At 44.1% G+C, this 21,237-nt stretch overlaps 1 protein-coding gene across 1 annotated transcript in view; it reads left to right on the top strand.

Annotated features, from left to right (window-relative positions):
• The window catches only part of LOC115124066 (gamma-aminobutyric acid type B receptor subunit 1-like), a 254,510-nt gene that overhangs the window by 32,430 nt on the left and 200,843 nt on the right, over positions 1-21,237 (top strand). The window contains exons 4-5 of the mRNA XM_065020170.1: positions 691-876; positions 1,881-1,898. Of these exons, the coding sequence (XP_064876242.1) occupies positions 691-876; positions 1,881-1,898 (204 nt within the window). The remainder of the gene's footprint in view (positions 1-690; positions 877-1,880; positions 1,899-21,237) is intronic.

Below are 21,237 nucleotides of genomic sequence, written 5' to 3'. Positions count from 1 at the left end.
TCTGTAACCCCTGTCGACTCTCTGTAACCCCTGTCGACTCTCTGTAACCCGTCGACTCTCTGTAACCTCTGTCGACTCTCTATAACCCCTGTCGACTCTCTATAACCCCTGTCGACTCTCTATAACCCCTGTCGACTCTCTATAACCCCTGTCGACTCTCTATAACCCCTGTCGACTCTCTGTAACCCCTGTCGACTCTCTGTAACCCCTGTCGACTCTCTATTATCCCCTGTCGACTCTCTGTAACCCGTCGACTCTCTGTAACCTCTGTCGACTCTCTGTAACCCCTGTCGACTCTCTATAACCCCTGTCGACTCTCTATAACCCCTGTCGACTCTCTGTAACCCCTGTCGACTCTCCGTAACCCCTGTCGACTCACTGTGTTCCACTCTTTAGTTATCTTTTCTGTGTTTTTCTCTCACTCTTTACGAAAAATCTTCACAGGCTCAGTTGCTTGTCCACTTGCATGTTATAGTACAGGGTGAACGATACAGTAACATTATGGAAGCATATTAGAACCTAAAATCTGAGGAATACATTTTCTCCTGCCTCCCAACCACCTCAATCCTACCTCCCTCCCTCCTTCCTTCCATCTCACCCATACCCCCTCTAACCCTGACACCCCTTTCCCTCCCTTCCTCCCTCTCACCCATAACCTCTCTAACCCTAATCTATCCTTCCATCCCCTAGTACTACAGTGTCCGCGGGTGTGGACGTCTCTGGAGAACGGGCGCGTAACCCAGTGGCCCCTGGGGCCCCCAGTGGAGGGGACGGTACTGCAGTACAGCTGTCTGCCAGGATTCATCCTGGTCGGCAGGAACTCAACACACTGCAACAAGCTGGGCAAGTGGGACTCTCCCAAACCCGTATGCCACTGTGAGTAAAGATACTGAAGCGATATAGTGCTTTGATCAAAAAGTGGATCTTAGGACTACCTGATGTACATTTTTACCAGAACCAATGTTGGATTTGTTCTGCTAGTCTATTGCTCTGTTAGTGTATGTCTCTGTTAGTGTATGTCTCTGTTAGTGTATGTCTCTATTAGTGTATGGCTCTGTTAGTGTATGGCTCTGTTAGTGTATGGCTCTCTTAGTCTATGGCTCTGTTAGTCTATGGCTCTGTTAGTCTATGGCTCTGTTAGTGTACGGCTCTGTTAGTGTACGGCTCTGTTAGTGTACGGCTCTGTTAGTGTACGGCTCTGTTAGTGTATGGCTCTGTTAGTCTATGGCTCTGTTAGTGTACGGCTCTGTTAGTGTACGGCTCTGTTAGTGTACGGCTCTGTTAGTGTACGGCTCTGTTAGTGTACGGCTCTGTTAGTGTATGGCTCTGTTAGTGTATGGCTCTGTTAGTGTATGGCTCTGTTAGTGTACGGCTCTGTTAGTGTACGGCTCTGTTAGTGTATGGCTCTGTTAGTCTATGGCTCTGTTAGTGTACGGCTCTGTTAGTCTATGGCTCTGTTAGTGTACGGCTCTGTTAGTGTATGGCTCTGTTAGTCTATGGCTCTGTTAGTGTATGGCTCTGTTAGTCTATGGCTCTGTTAGTGTACGGCTCTGTTAGTGTACGGCTCTGTTAGTGTACGGCTCTGTTAGTGTATGGCTCTGTTAGTCTATGGCTCTGTTAGTGTATGGCTCTGTTAGTCTATGGCTCTGTTAGTGTACGGCTCTGTTAGTGTACGGCTCTGTTAGTGTACGGCTCTGTTAGTCTATGGCTCTGTTAGTCTATGGCTCTGTTAGTGTATGGCTCTGTTAGTCTATGGCTCTGTTAGTGTATGGCTCTGTTTACATTAAGATATAAAGTAGCTCTATATCCAGTATGTATTGTGTGTATTGAAATTAACACAATTCTCTGTTTTGTTCTTCCACCGTGTGTCCATGTTGAAGATGACAGACATTACACAGGTAAGACCATTTCCCAACATGTCTCCTGTAAGATTGTATTGATTTTTAGTTAATTGCTATCCGTGTAGTTTTTCCATTTAGCGCTGTGTATAGGTACGTGTAAAGGGAAACAAGCAAAGGGAAGCACCACGAGCAAGCAGTTGCTTATGAACAGATACGTCTGTTGATAGTTTGACCATGTGTAGATCTGCTAAATGGGACTATTCAAATGAAGTGTGACGTTTTATTCTGTAGCCTCTCGAGCCGCCTGATCCCGTGAGCTTACACGAATGGTTGATATCCGGGCAGCGAACCATTCATGTAAGGCTGCGTGGTTCGGAGGCTCGTGAGTCTTAACATTTTTTGTAGAAGTTGCCGATTTCTATTATCTGATAAATTGATCGCTTTGTCAATCCTGCACATGATGGCAGTGTTGCACTGGAAATAAATCTGGGTTTAACGTGACAATAACGTCATACTCTTGATTGCATGTGATTAAGAAAAATATAGACTCTATATTTTATTTACTTATTTTATTTATCCAGGTAGTCTCATTATTTATTTATCCTTTATTTATCCAGGTAGTCTCATTATTTATTTATCCTTAATTATCCAGGTAGTCTCATTATTTATTCATCCTTAATTATCCAGGTAGTCTCATTATTTATTTATCCTTAATTATCCAGGTAGTCTCATTATTTATTTATCCTTTATTTATCCAGGTAGTCTCATTATTTATTTATCCTTAATTATCCAGGTAGTCTAATTATTTATTTATCCTTTATTTATCCAGGTAGTCTCATTATTTATTTATCCTTAATTATCCAGGTAGTCTCATTATTTATTTATCCTTAATTATCCAGGTAGTCTCATTATTTATTTATCCTTAATTATCCAGGTAGTCTAATTATTTATTTATCCTTTATTTATCCAGGTAGTCTCATTATTTATTTATCCTTTATTTGTCCAGGTAGTCTAATTATTTATTTATCCTTTATTTGTGCGGGATTGTTTGTGTGACATTTGTGCATGTTTGAGACGAACGTGTTTGTTCCTGTTCGTGGGTGTTGCCGGACTGTTTTAGTCCCAGTGTTTGTTCCTGTTCGTGGGTGTTGCCGGACTGTTTTAGTCCCAGTGTTTGTTCCTGTTCGTGGGTGTTGCCGGACTGTTTTAGTCCCCGTGTTTGTTCCTGTTCGTGGGTGTTGCCGGACTGTTTTAGTCCCCGTGTTTGTTCCTGTTCGTGGGTGTTGCCGGACTGTTTTAGTCCCAGTGTTTGTTCCTGTTCGTGGGTGTTGCCGGACTGTTTTAGTCCCAGTGTTTGTTCCTGTTCGTGGGTGTTGCCGGACTGTTTTAGTCCCAGTGTTTGTTCCTGTTCGTGGGTGTTGCCGGACTGTTTTAGTCCCAGTGTTTGTTCCTGTTCGTGGGTGTTGCCGGACTGTTTTAGTCCCCGTGTTTGTTCCTGTTCGTGGGTTTTGCCGGACTGTTTTAGTCCCCGTGTTTGTTCCTGTTCGTGGGTGTTGCCGGACTGTTTTAGTCCCCGTGTTTGTTCCTGTTCGTGGGTGTTGCCGGACTGTTTTAGTCCCCGTGTTTGTTCCTGTTCGTGGGTGTTGCCGGTCTGTTTTAGTCCCAGTGTTTGTTCTTGTTCGTGGGTGTTGCCGGACTGTTTTAGTCCCCGTGTTTGTTCTTGTTCGTGGGTGTTGCCGGACTGTTTTAGTCCCAGTGTTTGGGGCATTTGTTTTTGTGAGCGTCCAATGTTACGTGGGGTGGCCTATGTTCGCCGTGTGTGCATTAAAGAGCACTACCTTGAACTCTCTGTTTCCTGCTCCTGACTCCACACCCACTACACCCATATTGTTACACTAGGGTGTCCCAGATTAGACTGGGTTTGATTTACAGGAGTATTTATGGTTCTACGCCCAGATATCTAACTGATTAACTTCCCCCATGTTAGGGATGCAGCAATCACAGCACCAGATCAGCTGTTGCTATTGTGTGCTTATACATGTTCAGGAGTAATGCTGGGAAAGGTACTTTCTTGTATACTGGAGCCTAAAAATGACGTCCTCTCTGGGCAGCTTTAAAAAGGAAGTTTAAAAAACTGTTTGTCTTCTGTGCCCATTTAAATGCCCCCTACGATTAGATAGATGTTCTCCTTCTTTGATTTTTATGTTTTATTATCTCGCTGTCATCCTGTGTTCAACCTTGTTGGATCTTGCCTAGCCATTTTCTCTCGATGGAAATACGTCCAGGAATTTATTGTGCTTTGTCATCGTCGATGTGTATTTCTGGCTTTTTAAAAGTTTTATGTGAGTCTGTTTTTTTTTTAAATGGTCGAATTAATAAACTAAACATGCAAAAGTGATTGTTTTTTATTTTAAAAAAAGGCTTTATCTACCTTCCCAACTAATTAGAAACTTCAAACATTTATTTTCATGGAAAAGCTGTTTCATGTTTCTGGACGATGCACCATGCTGGACGATGCACCATGCTGGACGATGCACCATGCTGGACGATGCACCATGCTGGACGATGCACCATGCTGGACGATGCACCATGCTGGACGATGCACCACGATGCACCATGCTGGACGATGCACCACGATGCACCATGCTGGACGATGCACCACGATGCACCATGCTGGACGATGCACCACGATGCACCATGCTGGACGATGCACCATGCTGGACGATGCACCACGATGCACCATGTTGTTGACAACATGACCGAGCAGCGCAGATTACTGTTCATTTGAGAAGGGCTCTCCTCTCTCCCTACTTTTGCGTAACATTAATCCTCCAATAATTAGTTGATTGTATTATCGGGAGTCTTTCGCTCCCGCCTGCTGTGAACTGGACTCCTACTTACTAGTTAGGTACCTAGATAGCTAGCACAGTGTCGCTCTCGCTTGCTGTGTATTTATTTTTCTTTTTTTTGTATTTTCACTCCGTTTTCTCCACAATTTAGTGGTATCCAATTGATAGTAGTAGTTACAGTCTTGTCACATCGCTGCAACTCCCATACAGACTCGGGAGAGGTGAAGGTCGAGAGCCATGCGTGCCCCGAAACACAGCCCAACCAAGCCTTTCTTCTTGACACAATGCCCATCCAACCCGGAAGCCAGCGCACCAATGTGTCGGAGGAAACACCGTACACCTGGCGACCATGTCAGCATGCACTGCGCCCGGCCCGCCACAGGAGTCACTAGTGCGCGATGAGACAAGGATATCCCTGCCGGTCAAACCCTCCCCTAACCCGGACGACGCTGGGCCAATTCTGCGCCGCCCTATGGGCCTCCCGGTCAACCCAGAATCTCTAATGGCACAGCTAGCATTAGGATGCAGTGCCTTCGACCACTGCACCACTCACGAGGCCTTTTGCCTGCTGTGTACTGGACTCCTACTTACTAGTTAGGTAGCTAGATAGCTAGCACAGTGTCACTCTCGCCTGCTGTGAACTGGAATCTTACCGACCATCACCCCTGGTGAGACAAAACCGCGACTCGTCAGTGAAGAGCACTTTTTCCAGTCCTGACGGTGGGTTTGTGCCCATAGGTGACGTTGATGCCGGTGATGACTGGTGAGGACCTGCCTTACAACAGGCCTACAAGCCCTCAGTCCAGCCTCTCTCGGCGTATTGCGGACAGTCTGAGCACTGATGGAGGGATTGTGCGTTCCTGGTGTAACTCAGGCAGTTGTTGCCATCCTGTACCTGTCCCGCAGGTGTGATGTTCGGAAGTACCGATCCTGTGTTACACGTGGTCTGCCACTGCGAGGACGATCAGCTGTCTGTCCTGTCTCCCTGTAGCGCTGTCTTAGGCGTTTCACAGTACGGACATTGCAATTTATTTCCCTGGCCACATCTGCAGTCCTCATGCCTCCTTGCAGCATGCCCAAGGCATGTTCACACAGATGGGCAGGGACCCTGGGCATCTTTCTTTTGGTGTTTTTCAGAGTCAGTAGAAAAGCCTCTTTTAGTGTCCTAAGTTTTCAGAACAGTGACCTTAATTGTCTACCGTCTGTAAGCTGCTAGTGTCTTAACGACCGTTCCACAGGTGCATGTTCATTAGTTGTTTGTGGTTCATTGAACAAGCATGGGAAACAGTGTTTCAACCCTTTACAATGAAGAACTGTGAAGTTATTTGGATTTTTACAAATTATCTTTGAAAGACAGGGTCCTGAAAAGGGGATGTTTTTTGTTGTTGCTGAGTTTGTTACCATTCACATACTGTCAACACTCATCAAATGTACATCAACCCTCCTTATCAATGTTTTCATCACTGTCACCCATCATAAGGTTTAGAAAATGAAAGGAACCAAACCATGATTATTCTCTCCTTACTAGAAGACAATGTCTTCATTGTAGTTTACCCTAACAACATTAATCTATATGTTTAATACCAACCTCCGCTGGATATTCCCTTTCTGCTTCACTCTACTACTTTCCACTACTACTACTACACTACTACTACTTTACACTACTACTACTTTACACTACTACTACACTACTACTTTACACTACTACTACTACACTACTACTTTACACTACTACTTTACACTACTACTACACTACTACTTTACACTGATACTTTACACTACTACTACTTTACACTACTACTACTACACTACTACTTTACACTACTACTTTACACTACTACTTTACACTACTACTTTACACTACTACTTTACACTGCTACTACACTACTACTACACTGCTACTACACTACTACTACACTACTACTACACTACTACTTTACACTACTACTTTACACTACTACTACACTACTACTTTACACTACTACTACTACTTTACACTACTACTACACTACTACTACACTACTACTTTACACTGATACTTTACACTACTACTTTACACTACTACTTTACACTACTTTACACTGCTACTTTACACTGCTACTTTACTCTACTACTTTACACTACTACTTTACACTACTACTTTACACTACTACTACACGACTTTACACTACTACTACACTACTACTTTACACTACTACTACACTACTACACACTACAATTGTATTAAACATAAAAAAACATAAATACCTTATTTACATAAGTATTCAGACCCTTTGCTATGAGACTCGAAATCGAGCTCAGGTACATCCTGTTTCCATTGATCATCCATGAGATGTTTCTACAACTGTGGTAAATTCAACGGATTGGACATGATTTGGAAAGACACACACCACATTAATAATCTTTGAGATGTTTCTGCAACTTGATTGGAGTCCCCCTGTGGTAAATTAAATTGATTGGACATGATTTGGAAAGGCACACACCTGTCTATATAACGTCCCACAGTTGACAGTGCATGTCGGAGCAAAAACCAAGCCACGAGGTCGAAGGAATTGTCCGTAGAGCTTAGAGACAGGATTTTGTCGAGGCACAGATCTGAGATCTGGGGAAGGGTACCAAAAAATGTCTGCAGCATTGAAGGTCCACAGGAACACAGTGGCCTCCATCATTCTTAAATAGAAGAAGTTTGGATCCACCAAGACTCTTTCTAGAGCTAGCTGCCTGGCCAAACTGACCAATCTGGGGAGAAGGGCCTTGGTCAGGGAGGTGACCAAGAACCCAATGGTCACTCTGACAGAGCTCCAAAGTTCCTCTGCACTCCACCAATCAGGCCTTCTTAAAAGAGTGGCCAGACAAAAGCCACTCCTCAGTAAAAGGCACATGACAGTTCCCCTTTAACAAAACAATCACCTTTCGGTGTAAATCATGGAAATTAAAAACATAAAACAACATTTTAAGTGAGAAAGAAGTAAGTATTTGTATGAAGCCCGAAAAAAGAAAGGAAATTCACATAAGCCCCACAATGCCCCTTCACCCATTCACCCCGGTTCTCCAGCACACAGCTTGGACCTACTACAGTAGATATGTTGGTCTATTGTACAACTAACATACAGTTGAAGTCAGAAGTTTAAATACACTTAGGTTGGAGTCATTAAAACTTGTTTTTCAACCACTCCACCAATTTTTCCAACAATTGTTTACAGACAGATTATTTCACTTATAATTCACTGTATCACAATTCCAGTGGGTCAGAAGTTTACATACACTAAGTTGACTATGCCTTTAAACAGCTTGGAAAATTCCAGAAAATTATGTCATGGCTTTAGAAGCTTCTGATAGGCTAATTGACATCATTTGAGTCAATTGGAAGTGTACCTGTGGATGTATTCCAAGGCCTACCTTCAAACTCAGTGCCTCTTTGCTTGACATCATTGGAAAATCAAAAGAAATCAGCCAAGACCTCAGAAAATACATTTCCAAACGCCTGAAGGCCCCACGTTCATCTGTACAAACAATAGTACGCAAGTATAAGACGCGTTCTGTCTCCTAGAGATGGACGTACTTTGGTGCGAAAAGTGCAACTCAATCTCAGAACAACAGCAGGACCTTGTGAAGATGCTGGAGGAAACGGGTACAAAAGTATCTATATCCACAGTGAAACGAGTCCTATATCGACATAACCTGAAAGGCCGCTCAGCAAGGAAGAAGCCACTGCTCCAAAACCGCCATAAAAAAGCCAGACTACGGTTTGGAACTGCACATGGGGACAAAGATCGTACTTTTTGGAGAAATGTCCTCTGGTCTGATGAAACAAAAATAGAACTGTTTGGCCATAATGACCATAGTTATGTTTGGAGGAAAAAGGGGGAGGCTTGCAAGCCGAAGAACACCATCCCAACCATGAAGCACGGGGGTGGCAGCATTATGTTGTGGGGGTGCTTTGCTGCAAGAGGGACTGGTGCTCTTCACAAAATAGATGGCATCATGAGGAAAGAAAATTATGTGGATATATTGAAGCAACATCTCAAGACATCAGTCAGGAAGTTAAAGCTTGGTCGCAAATGGGTCTTCCAAATGGACAATGACCCCAAGCATACTTCCAAAGTTGTGGCAAAATGGCTTAAGGACAACAAAGTCAAGGTATTGGAGTGGCCATCACAAAGCCCTGACCTCAATCCCATGGAACATTTCTGGGCAGAACTGAAAAAGCGTGTGCGAGCAAGGAGGCCTACATACCTGACTCAGTTACACCAGCTCTGTCAGGAGGAATGGGCCAAAATTCACCCAACTTATTGTGGGAAGCTTGTGGAAGGCTACCTGACATGTTTGACCCAAGTTAAACAATTTAAAGCCAATGCTACCAAATACTAATTGAGTGTATGTAAACTTCTGACCCACTGGGAATGTGATGAATTGAATAAAAGCTTAAATAAATCATTCTCTCTACTATTATTCTGACTTTTCACATTCTTAAAAGAACGTGGTGATCCTAACTGACCTAAGACAGGGAATATTTACTAGGATTAAATGTCAAGAATTGTGAAAACTGAGTTTAAATGTATTTGGCTAAGGTGTGTGTAAACTTATGACCGACTTCAACTGTAGCTACTTTAGCAGGTGAAAGCTGTGTGTTGGAAAACCTTGGTATAGCAGTGTATATAGTATAGTATAGTATAGCATGGGTGTAGTAGGCATCGTGGTGCTCATGTGAATTATTTCTTTCTTTTTGGGCTTCAGACTTCATCCCTACTTCTCACTTAAAACGTAGCTTAGAGATTTTTAAAAATCCTAAATACATCAGTATACACATTTGTCCTATTGATATCCTAAATGTATGAATTTAACTTAATTTATTAAGTTCCATGTCACTATCTTAAAGCAAAGTTATGAAGAATGTTTGATTACAACATTGTCTTTTTCCAGATATTGAAAAAGAGCTTTTCTGCCGAAATACAATATTACCTCTTCGTCGCTTGGTGGAGACGTTGGATTTCTCAAGACCAAATACGTGCACTGTACTGAGCATGTGGACCACAGGGAAGCAGCATAAACCAGAAGTGTACTGTACTGAGCATGTGGACCACAGGGAAGCAGCATAAACCAGAAGTGTACTGTACTGAGCATGTAGGACCACAGGGAAGCAGCATAAACCAGAAGTGTACTGTACTGAGCATGTGGACCACAGGGAAGCAGCATAAACCAGAAGTGTACTGTACTGAGCATGTAGGAACACAGGGAAGCAGCATAAACCAGAAGTGTACTGTACTGAGCATGTAGGACCACAGGGAAGCAGCATAAACCAGAAGTGTACTGTACTGAGAGGACTACAGGGAAGCAGCATAAACCAGAAGTGTACTGTACTGAGCATGTAGGACCACAGGGAAGCAGCATAAACCAGAAGTGTACTGTACTGAGCATGTAGGACCACAGGGAAGCAGCATAAACCAGAAGTGTACTGTACTGAGCATGTAGGACCACAGGGAAGCAGCATAAACCAGAAGTGTACTGTACTGAGCATGTAGGACCACAGGGAAGCAGCATAAACCAGAAGTGTACTGTACTGAGAGGACTACAGGGAAGCAGCATAAACCAGAAGTGTACTGTACTGAGCATGTAGGACCACAGGGAAGCAGCATAAACCAGAAGTGTACTGTACTGAGAGGACCACAGGGAAGCAGCATAAACCAGAAGTGTACTGTACTGAGCATGTAGGACCACAGGGAAGCAGCATAAACCAGAAGTGTACTGTACTGAGAGGACCACAGGGAAGCAGCATAAACCAGAAGTGTACTGTACTGAGCATGTAGGTGTCACGTTCTGACCTTTATTTCCTTTGTTTTGTATTCATTATTTAGTATGGTCAGGGCGTGAGTTGGGGTGGGCAGTCTATGTTTGATTTTCTATGATTTGGGAATTTCTATGTTTTGGCCCAGTATGGTTCTCAATCAGAGGTAGGTGTCATTAGTTGTCTCTGATTGAGAATCATACTTAGGTAGCCTGGGTTTCACTGTTGTCTCTGATTGAGAATCATACTTAGGTAGCCTGGGTTTCACTGTTGTCTCTGATTGAGAATCATACTTAGGTAGCCTGGGTTGTCTGTTTGTTTGTGGGGGATTGTCTATGTTGATTGCTTGTTTCAGCACAGTTCTCATTAGCTTCACGGTTGTTATTTTGTTTATTGTTTTTGTATAGTGTTTCAGTGTTCAGTGTTTCTTTATTCAAATTAATGATGAACACATACCACGCCGCATTTTGGTCCTCCGATCCTTCTCGCCTCTCCTCTTCAGATGAAGAGGAGGACGACCGTGACAGAAGGAACACAGGGAGGCAGCATAAACCAGAAGTGTACTGTACTGAGAGGACCACAGGGAAGCAGCATAAACCAGAAGTGTACTGTACTGAGCATGTAGGACCACAGGGAAGCAGCATAAACCAGAAGTGTACTGTACTGAGCATGTAGGACCACAGGGAAGCAGCATAAACCAGAAGTGTACTGTACTGAGCATGTAGGACCACAGGGAAGCAGCATAAACCAGAAGTGTACTGTACTGAGCATGTAGGACCACAGGGAAGCAGCATAAACCAGAAGTGTACTGTACTGAGCATGTAGGACCACAGGGAGGCAGCATAAACCAGAAGTGTACTGTACTGAGCATGTAGGAACACAGGGAGGCAGCATAAACCAGAAGTGTACTGTACTGAGCATGTAGGACCACAGGGAGGCAGCATAAACCAGAAGTGTACTGTACTGAGAGGACCACAGGGAAGCAGCATAAACCAGAAGTGTACTGTACTGAGAGGACCACAGGGAAGCAGCATAAACCAGAAGTGTACTGTACTGAGAGGACCACAGGGAAGCAGCATAAACCAGAAGTGTACTGTACTGAGCATGTAGGACCACAGGGAAGCAGCATAAACCAGAAGTGTACTGTACTGAGCATGTAGGACCACAGGGAAGCAGCATAAACCAGAAGTGTACTGTACTGAGCATGTAGGACCACAGGGAAGCAGCATAAACCAGAAGTGTACTGTACTGAGCATGTAGGACCACAGGGAAGCAGCATAAACCAGAAGTGTACTGTACTGAGAGGACTACAGGGAAGCAGCATAAACCAGAAGTGTACTGTACTGAGCATGTAGGACCACAGGGAAGCAGCATAAACCAGAAGTGTACTGTACTGAGAGGACCACAGGAAGCAGCATAAACCAGAAGTGTACTGTACTGAGCATGTAGGACCACAGGGAAGCAGCATAAACCAGAAGTGTACTGTACTGAGAGGACCACAGGGAAGCAGCATAAACCAGAAGTGTACTGTACTGAGCATGTAGGTGTCACGTTCTGACCTTTATTTCCTTTGTTTTGTATTCATTATTTAGTATGGTCAGGGCGTGAGTTGGGGTGGGCAGTCTATGTTTGATTTTCTATGATTTGGGAATTTCTATGTTTTGGCCCAGTATGGTTCTCAATCAGAGGTAGGTGTCATTAGTTGTCTCTGATTGAGAATCATACTTAGGTAGCCTGGGTTTCACTGTTGTCTCTGATTGAGAATCATACTTAGGTAGCCTGGGTTTCACTGTTGTCTCTGATTGAGAATCATACTTAGGTAGCCTGGGTTGTCTGTTTGTTTGTGGGGGATTGTCTATGTTGATTGCTTGTTTCAGCACAGTTCTCATTAGCTTCACGGTTGTTATTTTGTTTATTGTTTTTGTATAGTGTTTCAGTGTTCAGTGTTTCTTTATTCAAATTAATGATGAACACATACCACGCCGCATTTTGGTCCTCCGATCCTTCTCGCCTCTCCTCTTCAGATGAAGAGGAGGACGACCGTGACAGAAGGAACACAGGGAGGCAGCATAAACCAGAAGTGTACTGTACTGAGAGGACCACAGGGAAGCAGCATAAACCAGAAGTGTACTGTACTGAGAGGACCACAGGGAAGCAGCATAAACCAGAAGTGTACTGTACTGAGAGGACCACAGGGAAGCAGCATAAACCAGAAGTGTACTGTACTGAGCAGTAGGACCACAGGGAAGCAGCATAAACCAGAAGTGTACTGTACTGAGCATGTAGGACCACAGGAAGCAGCATAAACCAGAAGTGTACTGTACTGAGCATGTAGGACCACAGGAAGCAGCATAAACCAGAAGTGTACTGTACTGAGCATGTAGGACCACAGGGAAGCAGCATAAACCAGAAGTGTACTGTACTGAGAGGACTACAGGAAGCAGCATAAACCAGAAGTGTACTGTACTGAGCATGTAGGACCACAGGGAAGCAGCATAAACCAGAAGTGTACTGTACTGAGAGGACCACAGGGAAGCAGCATAAACCAGAAGTGTACTGTACTGAGCATGTAGGACCACAGGGAAGCAGCATAAACCAGAAGTGTACTGTACTGAGAGGACCACAGGGAAGCAGCATAAACCAGAAGTGTACTGTACTGAGCATGTAGGTGTCACGTTCTGACCTTTATTTCCTTTGTTTTGTATTCATTATTTAGTATGGTCAGGGCGTGAGTTGGGGTGGGCAGTCTATGTTTGATTTTCTATGATTTGGGAATTTCTATGTTTTGGCCCAGTATGGTTCTCAATCAGAGGTAGGTGTCATTAGTTGTCTCTGATTGAGAATCATACTTAGGTAGCCTGGGTTTCACTGTTGTCTCTGATTGAGAATCATACTTAGGTAGCCTGGGTTTCACTGTTGTCTCTGATTGAGAATCATACTTAGGTAGCCTGGGTTGTCTGTTTGTTTGTGGGGGATTGTCTATGTTGATTGCTTGTTTCAGCACAGTTCTCATTAGCTTCACGGTTGTTATTTTGTTTATTGTTTTTGTATAGTGTTTCAGTGTTCAGTGTTTCTTTATTCAAATTAATGATGAACACATACCACGCCGCATTTTGGTCCTCCGATCCTTCTCGCCTCTCCTCTTCAGATGAAGAGGAGGACGACCGTGACAGAAGGAACACAGGGAGGCAGCATAAACCAGAAGTGTACTGTACTGAGAGGACCACAGGAAGCAGCATAAACCAGAAGTGTACTGTACTGAGAGGACCACAGGGAAGCAGCATAAACCAGAAGTGTACTGTACTGAGAGGACCACAGGGAAGCAGCATAAACCAGAAGTGTACTGTACTGAGCATGTAGGACCACAGGGAAGCAGCATAAACCAGAAGTGTACTGTACTGAGCATGTAGGACCACAGGAAGCAGCATAAACCAGAAGTGTACTGTACTGAGCATGTAGGACCACAGGAAGCAGCATAAACCAGAAGTGTACTGTACTGAGCATGTAGGACCACAGGAAGCAGCATAAACCAGAAGTGTACTGTACTGAGCATGTAGGACCACAGGGAAGCAGCATAAACCAGAAGTGTACTGTACTGAGCATGTAGGACCACAGGGAGGCAGCATAAACCAGAAGTGTACTGTACTGAGCATGTAGGAACACAGGGAGGCAGCATAAACCAGAAGTGTACTGTACTGAGCATGTAGGACCACAGGGAGGCAGCATAAACCAGAAGTGTACTGTACTGAGAGGACCACAGGGAAGCAGCATAAACCAGAAGTGTACTGTACTGAGAGGACCACAGGGAAGCAGCATAAACCAGAAGTGTACTGTACTGAGAGGACCACAGGGAAGCAGCATAAACCAGAAGTGTACTGTACTGAGCATGTAGGACCACAGGGAAGCAGCATAAACCAGAAGTGTACTGTACTGAGCATGTAGGACCACAGGGAAGCAGCATAAACCAGAAGTGTACTGTACTGAGCATGTAGGACCACAGGGAAGCAGCATAAACCAGAAGTGTACTGTACTGAGCATGTAGGACCACAGGGAGGCACCATAAACCAGAATTGTACTGTACTGAGCATGTAGGAACACAGGGAGGCAGCATAAACCAGAAGTGTACTGTACTGAGAGGACCACAGGGAAGCAGCATAAACCAGAAGTGTACTGTACTGAGAGGACCACAGGGAGGCACCATAAACCAGAAGTGTACTGTACTGAGCATGTAGGAACACAGGGAGGCAGCATAAACCAGAAGTGTACTGTACTGAGAGGACCACAGGGAAGCAGCATAAACCAGAAGTGTACTGTACTGAGAGGACTACAGGGAGGCAGCATAAACCAGAAGTGTACTGTACTGAGCATGTAGGAACACAGGGAAGCAGCATAAACCAGAAGTGTACTGTACTGAGCATGTAGGACCACAGGGAAGCAGCATAAACCAGAAGTGTACTGTACTGAGAGGACCACAGGGAGGCAGCATAAACCAGAAGTTGAAACCAGATCATACAGGTCATTGACAAAATAAAGGAAACACGGAGACGGCCGTGTGGTTTACATCGTTTTCATGCTCATCAAACCATCCAGTGACCACTTGCACCCAGTGAATGGGAACATTGTCATCATATGGGTGCGTTGCCATGGTAGCCGAAATATTGGGCCAAAATAACGGCCTGCCCAGCATCTTTATGCATGAGCCTAAGTATGACGGGATGTTAATAACTGCTTAATTAACTCAGGAACCACACCTGTGTGGAAGCACCTGCTTTTAATATACTTTTGCATTCCTCAATTCACTCAAGTGTTTCCATTATTTTTGCAGTTACCTGTAGATTTAACGTTCTCTCTGTTGAACTCAGAGGTCTTTAAACTCCTAACAGCCTTTTAGCCTCAGCCACTGCAACATAAAATGAAAATGTCCCCCCTATGCCCCCCCTATGTCCCCCCTATGCATGCTCCACCATAGGCCATGAGTAGGAGGGACAGACAATGACTGGCTCTGGGAGGATTTAGAGGTTGCACTTTCGTTTTGTCGTAATAGAGGATACATTTAATGTCTATGTAATGTAATGTCCATGTTCCCACAGCCTCGACCTTGACAGAAGTCACAGTGAGATAGTGTGACCCGCGGTGCCATCACTCAGGGCCAGTGTTGGATAAATGGTATCCTGGTGGTCATAGTACAACACTGGCTGCATCCCAAATCCCTTCTCCTGAAGTGTGTGCTACTTCCCACAAAATCTAAAAGCATTTGATTGGTGGAGGCATGGGCTAGGGAGAGTTTCCATCATATTCCTTATACCAGTCATTTCCTTCTAAATCAGTGAAGGGAAGTGAACAAGTGTGCATTTTGGGAGGAAGGAGAGATAATGGATCATAATGTAGACATAGTGAAACACTGGGTGGCAGTATGACCTCAGGAACACCTTTTATTTAACTAGGCAAGTCAGTTAAGAACAAATTATTATTTACAATGACGGCCTACCCCGGCCAAACCCGGACGACGCTGGGCCAATTGTGCACCGCCCTATGGGACTCCCAATCATGGTCAGTTGTGATACAGCCTGGATTTGAACCAGGGACGCCTCTAGCACTTGAGATGCAGTGCCTTAGACCGCCGCGCCACTCGGGAGCCACTCTCTGTTACTTTCTGTTACTCCTTTCTTCTTTATCCCCAAAGACATATATGGTGTATACAGTGGTATTGCCGTTCGTTGTTCGAGGATGGAGTTTTACAGGAACACCGTTACTAAGGTGACGATGGAGTTCGTTATTTCCCAGATTGTGCACCACAGAGTGGTGTCAAGGTCTGGGATACACTCTCAGGCGGAGGCCCAAATGACACCCTATCCCCTGTGTGGAGCTCTATATAGGCAGTAGGGTGCCATTTGGGATGTACTCTGAGTGTCCTCCCCCTAGACAGTGTTAGCTAAATTGATGAATGGCAGTGTCACAATATGAGAGAGAGAGACTCACTCTCACACAGTTTCTCTCTCACTCTCACACAGTTTTGCTCTGTGTGAGAGAGAGAAACTGTGTGTGAGAGAGAAACTGTGTGAGAGAGAGGGAGGGAGAGCAACTGTGTGTGAGAGAGAGGGAGAGAGAGAAACCGTGTGTGAGAGAGAGGGGGAGAGAGAGAAACTGTGAGAGAGAGGGAGGGAGAGAGAGAGAGAAACTGTGAGAGAGAGAAACAGAGAGAGAGAGAGAAACTGTGAGAGAGAGAAACAGAGAGAGAGATACAGTGAGATCATTACAACACTGTATATATACATGACATTTGAAATGTTGAAATGTTCTTTATTCTCTTGGAACTTTTGTGCGTGTAACATTTACTGTTAATTTGTAATGTTTATTTCACTTTTGTTTATTTTCTACTTCTCTTGCTAACATATGTTTCCCATACCAATTAAATCCTTGAATTGAATTGAGACTGTGTGAGAGAGAGAAAACAGAGAGAGAGAGAAACACAGAGAGAGAGAGAAACACAGAGAGAGAGAGAAACACAGAGAGAGAGAAACACAGAGAGAGAGAGAAACACAGAGAGAGAGAGAAACTGAGTGAGAGAAACAGAGAGAAACAGAGAGAGAGAGAGAGAAACAGAGAGAGAGAGAGAGAAACACAGAGAGAGATAAAAACACAGAGAGAGAAACTGAGTGAGAGAAACACAGAGACGGAGAGAGAGAGAGAAACACAGAGAGAAACAGAGAGAAACACAGAGCGAGAGAAACATTGGGAAACACAAAGCAAAATGCTATTTGGCCCTAAATCGACAGTACACCGTGGCTAAATATTTGACCATGGTTACTGATCAAAACCTTAGAAAAACCTTGACAAATTACAGGCTCAGTGAGCACAGCCTTGCCATTGAGAAGGGTAGACACAGGAAAACCTGTCTCCCTGTAGAGGAAAGGCTGTGCAACCACTGCACAACAGCAGAACCTGAGACGGAGATGCATTTCCTGACAAAATGTCAAAAATATAAAACAATTAGAGAGTGTCATTTCCAAATTTGAAACCCTTATTCAAGGTTTCAAAGACCTCTCTGATGAGGATAGGCTACCCGTCCTGTTGGGGGAGGACACAGAGAGCTGTGGGTTGGCAGGGCACTACATTGAGGGACAGTGTCTGACAAACCAATCAACCTGCACATGTACTCTACTGTATGCTTATTGTTTTTGTTGAATGTATGGCTATTTTGACACATGGTTATTGTTGTTACTGTTGTCCCGTTGATTTTGATTCTCATTTTTTGTAAATATCCAAAATAAGCTTTGGCAATATGTACATTGTTACGTCATGCCAATAAATTGAATTGAATTGAATTGATACAGAGAGAGAGAGAGACAGCGAGAGAGAGTTAGAAAAAGTGAGAGAGAGAGAAACAGAGAGAGAAACAGCGAGAGAGAGAGAGGGAGAGAAACAGAGAGAGAGAAACAGAGAGAGAGAAACAGAGAGGGAGAAACAGAGAGGGAGAAACAGGGGGAGAAACAGAGAGGAGAGAGAAACAGAGAGGAGAAACAGAGAGAGAAACAGAGAGAGAAACAGAGAGAGAGAGAAACAGAGAGAGAGAGAAACAGAGAGAGAGAGAGAAACAGAGAGAGAGAGAGAAACAGAGAGAGAGAGAGAAACAGAGAGAGAGAGAGAAACAGAGAGAGAGAAAAACAGAGAGAGAGAAAAACAGAGAGAGAGAGAGAAACAGAGAGAGAGAAAGAGAAGAGAAACAGAGAGAGAGAAACAGAGAGAGAGAGAAACAGAGAGAGAGAGAGAGGAGAAACAGAGAGAGAGAAAGAGCGAGAGAGAGGGAGAAACAGCGAGAGAGAGAGAGAAAGAGAAACACAGAGAGAGAGAGAGAAACAGCGAGAGAGAGAGAGAAAACAGAGAGAGAAACACAGAGAGAGAAACAGCGAGAGAGAGAGAGAGAGAAACAGCGAGAGAGAGAGAGAGCGAGAGAGAGAGAAACTGAGGGAGAGAGAGAGAGAAACTGAGGGAGAGAGAGAGAGAAACAGGGAGAGAGAGAGAGAGAGAGAAACACAGAGAGAGAGAAACAGCGAGAGAGAGAAACAGAGAGAAACAGCGAGAGAGAGAGAGCGAGAGAGAGCGAGAGCGAGAAATAGCGAGAGAGAGAAAGAGAAACACAGAGAGAGAAACAGCGAGAGAGAGAGAGAAACAGAGAGAGAAACAGCGAGAGAGAGAGAGAGAGAGAGAAACAGCGAGAGAGCGAGAGAGAGAGAAACTGAGGGAGAGAGAGAGAGAGAGAAACAGCGAGAGAGAGAGAGAGAAAGAGAAACACAGAGAGAGAGAAACAGCGAGAGAGAGAGAGAGAAACAGAGAGAGAAACACAGAGAAACAGAGAGAGAGAGAGAGAGATACAGTGAGAGGGGGAACGATGAGAGAGGAGACAGCGATTGGGGATTGAGGGAGATGGAGAGAGATTAATGTCCTCCATCTATTTAGTAAAATGTCAGAGTGTGGCTGTTTTGACCCAAAGAGAGAGAATGTTCTTTGCCTTTCCATTACATTTTATCCAAGCCCACCTGAGCACTGCTCTGCTTTCTGCCTGGCTGGCTGGCTCTGGGGACATTGTGACCTGTCTTTTCTACCACTTGAACAGCCCTAATAGCAGAAACAGAGTTTGCAGCAAGCCAAATAGAGGCGTAATATATAGCAGAAACAGAGTTTGCAGCAAGCCAAATAGAGGTGTAATATATAGCAGAAACAGAGTTTGCAGCAAGCCAAATAGAGGCGTAATATATAGCAGAGTTTGCAGCAAGCCAAATAGAGGCGTAATATATAGCAGAGTTTGCAGCAAGCCAAATAGAGGCGTAATATATAGCAGAGTTTGCAGCAAGCCAAATAGAGGCGTAATATATAGCAGAGTTTGCAGCAAGCCAAATAGAGGCGTAATATATAGCAGAGTTTGCAGCAAGCCAAATAGAGGTGTAATATATAGCAGAGTTTGCAGCAAGGGAAATAGAGAAATAGAGCAAAGCAGAGCAAACAGTTGAAACTATGTTGCTGTTATTTCCATCTGTCTTCCCAACACCACTACACTGAGTGTACAAAACATGATGAACACCTGCTCATTCCATGACACAGTACACTGACCAGGTGAATCCACATCCCTTATCGATGTCACCTGTTAAATCCACTTCAATCAGTGTAGATGTAGGCAAGGATTTTTAAGACTTGAGCCAATTGAGACATGGATTGTGTGTGCCATTCTAGACAAACCATTTAAGTGGCTTTGAATGAGATAATAGGTGCCAGGCGCACCGGTTTGAGTGTGTCAAGAACTACAAAGGTGCTGGGTTTTTTCATGCTCAACAGTTTCCCCGTGTGCATCAAGAATGGTCCACCACCCAAAGGACATCCAGCCATCTTGACACAACTGTGGGAATCATTGGAGTCAACATGGGCCCAGCATTTTAATGGAAGACTTTCGACACATTGTGGTCAATGCCCCGATGAATAGAGTCTGTTCTGAGGGCAAAAAGGGGATGTTCCTAATGTTTTGTACAGCTCATTGTATATTCTGACTGTGGTGAGATAGTGTACTGTTAGTTTTCTAGTTTCAATGCTATTCAAGTCGTTCTTCCCATCATTTTAACGTTGGAAAATATGAGCTGTGTCCCAAACGACACTCTGGTCACAAGTAGTGCACTATACTGTGTTGGGAAACGGGTCCGTGGACCGAGGTGAAGCTCTAGAACCGAGGTGAAGCTCTAGAACCGAGGTGAAGCTCTAGAACCTCCCAGGCAGCTAATATGAGACAAACACTCCACTGAACACATTCAATTACAAGCCAAGAGGTCAACGTGTTAATGAGCCAATGTTAATTAGACAACTTCACTGTAAACTACTAATAGCATCAATTATGGGCAAGGTTATTGACACGAGTGTCAGGCACCGTTGTTTCCTGTTGTGTGTCTCTTATGCAGACCTGTACGAGCCACATTTGTTATTTAAAATGCACTGAACAAAAAAATATAAACGCAACGTGAAACAATTTCACAGATTTGACTAAGTTACAGTTCATATAAGAAAATTTCACATGAATGTTGGTCACAGATACCTTTAAAAAAAAGGAAGGGAAGTGGATTAGAAAAGCAGTCAGTATCTGGTGTGGATCAGAAAACCAGTCAGTATCTGGTGTGGATTAGAAAACCAGTCAGTATCTGGTGTGGATCAGAAAACCAGTCAGTATCTGGTGTGGATTAGAAAAGCAGTCAGTATCTGGTGTGGATCAGAAAACCAGTCAGTATCTGGTGTGGATTAGAAAAGCAGTCAGTATCTGGTGTGGATTAGAAAACCAGTCAGTATCTGGTGTGGATTAGAAAAGCAGTCAGTATCTGGTGTGGATTAGAAAAGCAGTCAGTATCTGGTGTGGATCAGAAAACCAGTCAGTATCTGGTGTGGATCAGAAAACCAGTCAGTATCTGGTGTGGATTAGAAAAGCAGTCAGTATCTGGTGTGGATTAGAAAAGCAGTCAGTATCTGGTGTGGATCAGAAAAGCAGTCAGTATCTGGTGTGGATTAGAAAAGCAGTCAGTATCTGGTGTGGATTAGAAAAGCAGTCAGTATCTGGTGTGGATCAGAAAACCAGTCAGTATCTGGTGTGGATTAGAAAAGCAGTCAGTATCTGGTGTGGATTAGAAAACCAGTCAGTATCTGGTGTGGATTAGAAAAGCAGTCAGTATCTGGTGTGGATTAGAAAAGCAGTCAGTATCTGGTGTGGATCAGAAAACCAGTCAGTATCTGG

Source organism: Oncorhynchus nerka, linkage group LG7 (assembly GCF_034236695.1).
Source record: "Oncorhynchus nerka isolate Pitt River linkage group LG7, Oner_Uvic_2.0, whole genome shotgun sequence".
NCBI lineage: Eukaryota > Metazoa > Chordata > Actinopteri > Salmoniformes > Salmonidae > Oncorhynchus > Oncorhynchus nerka.
This window is presented reverse-complemented; position numbering and strand designations above follow the sequence as displayed.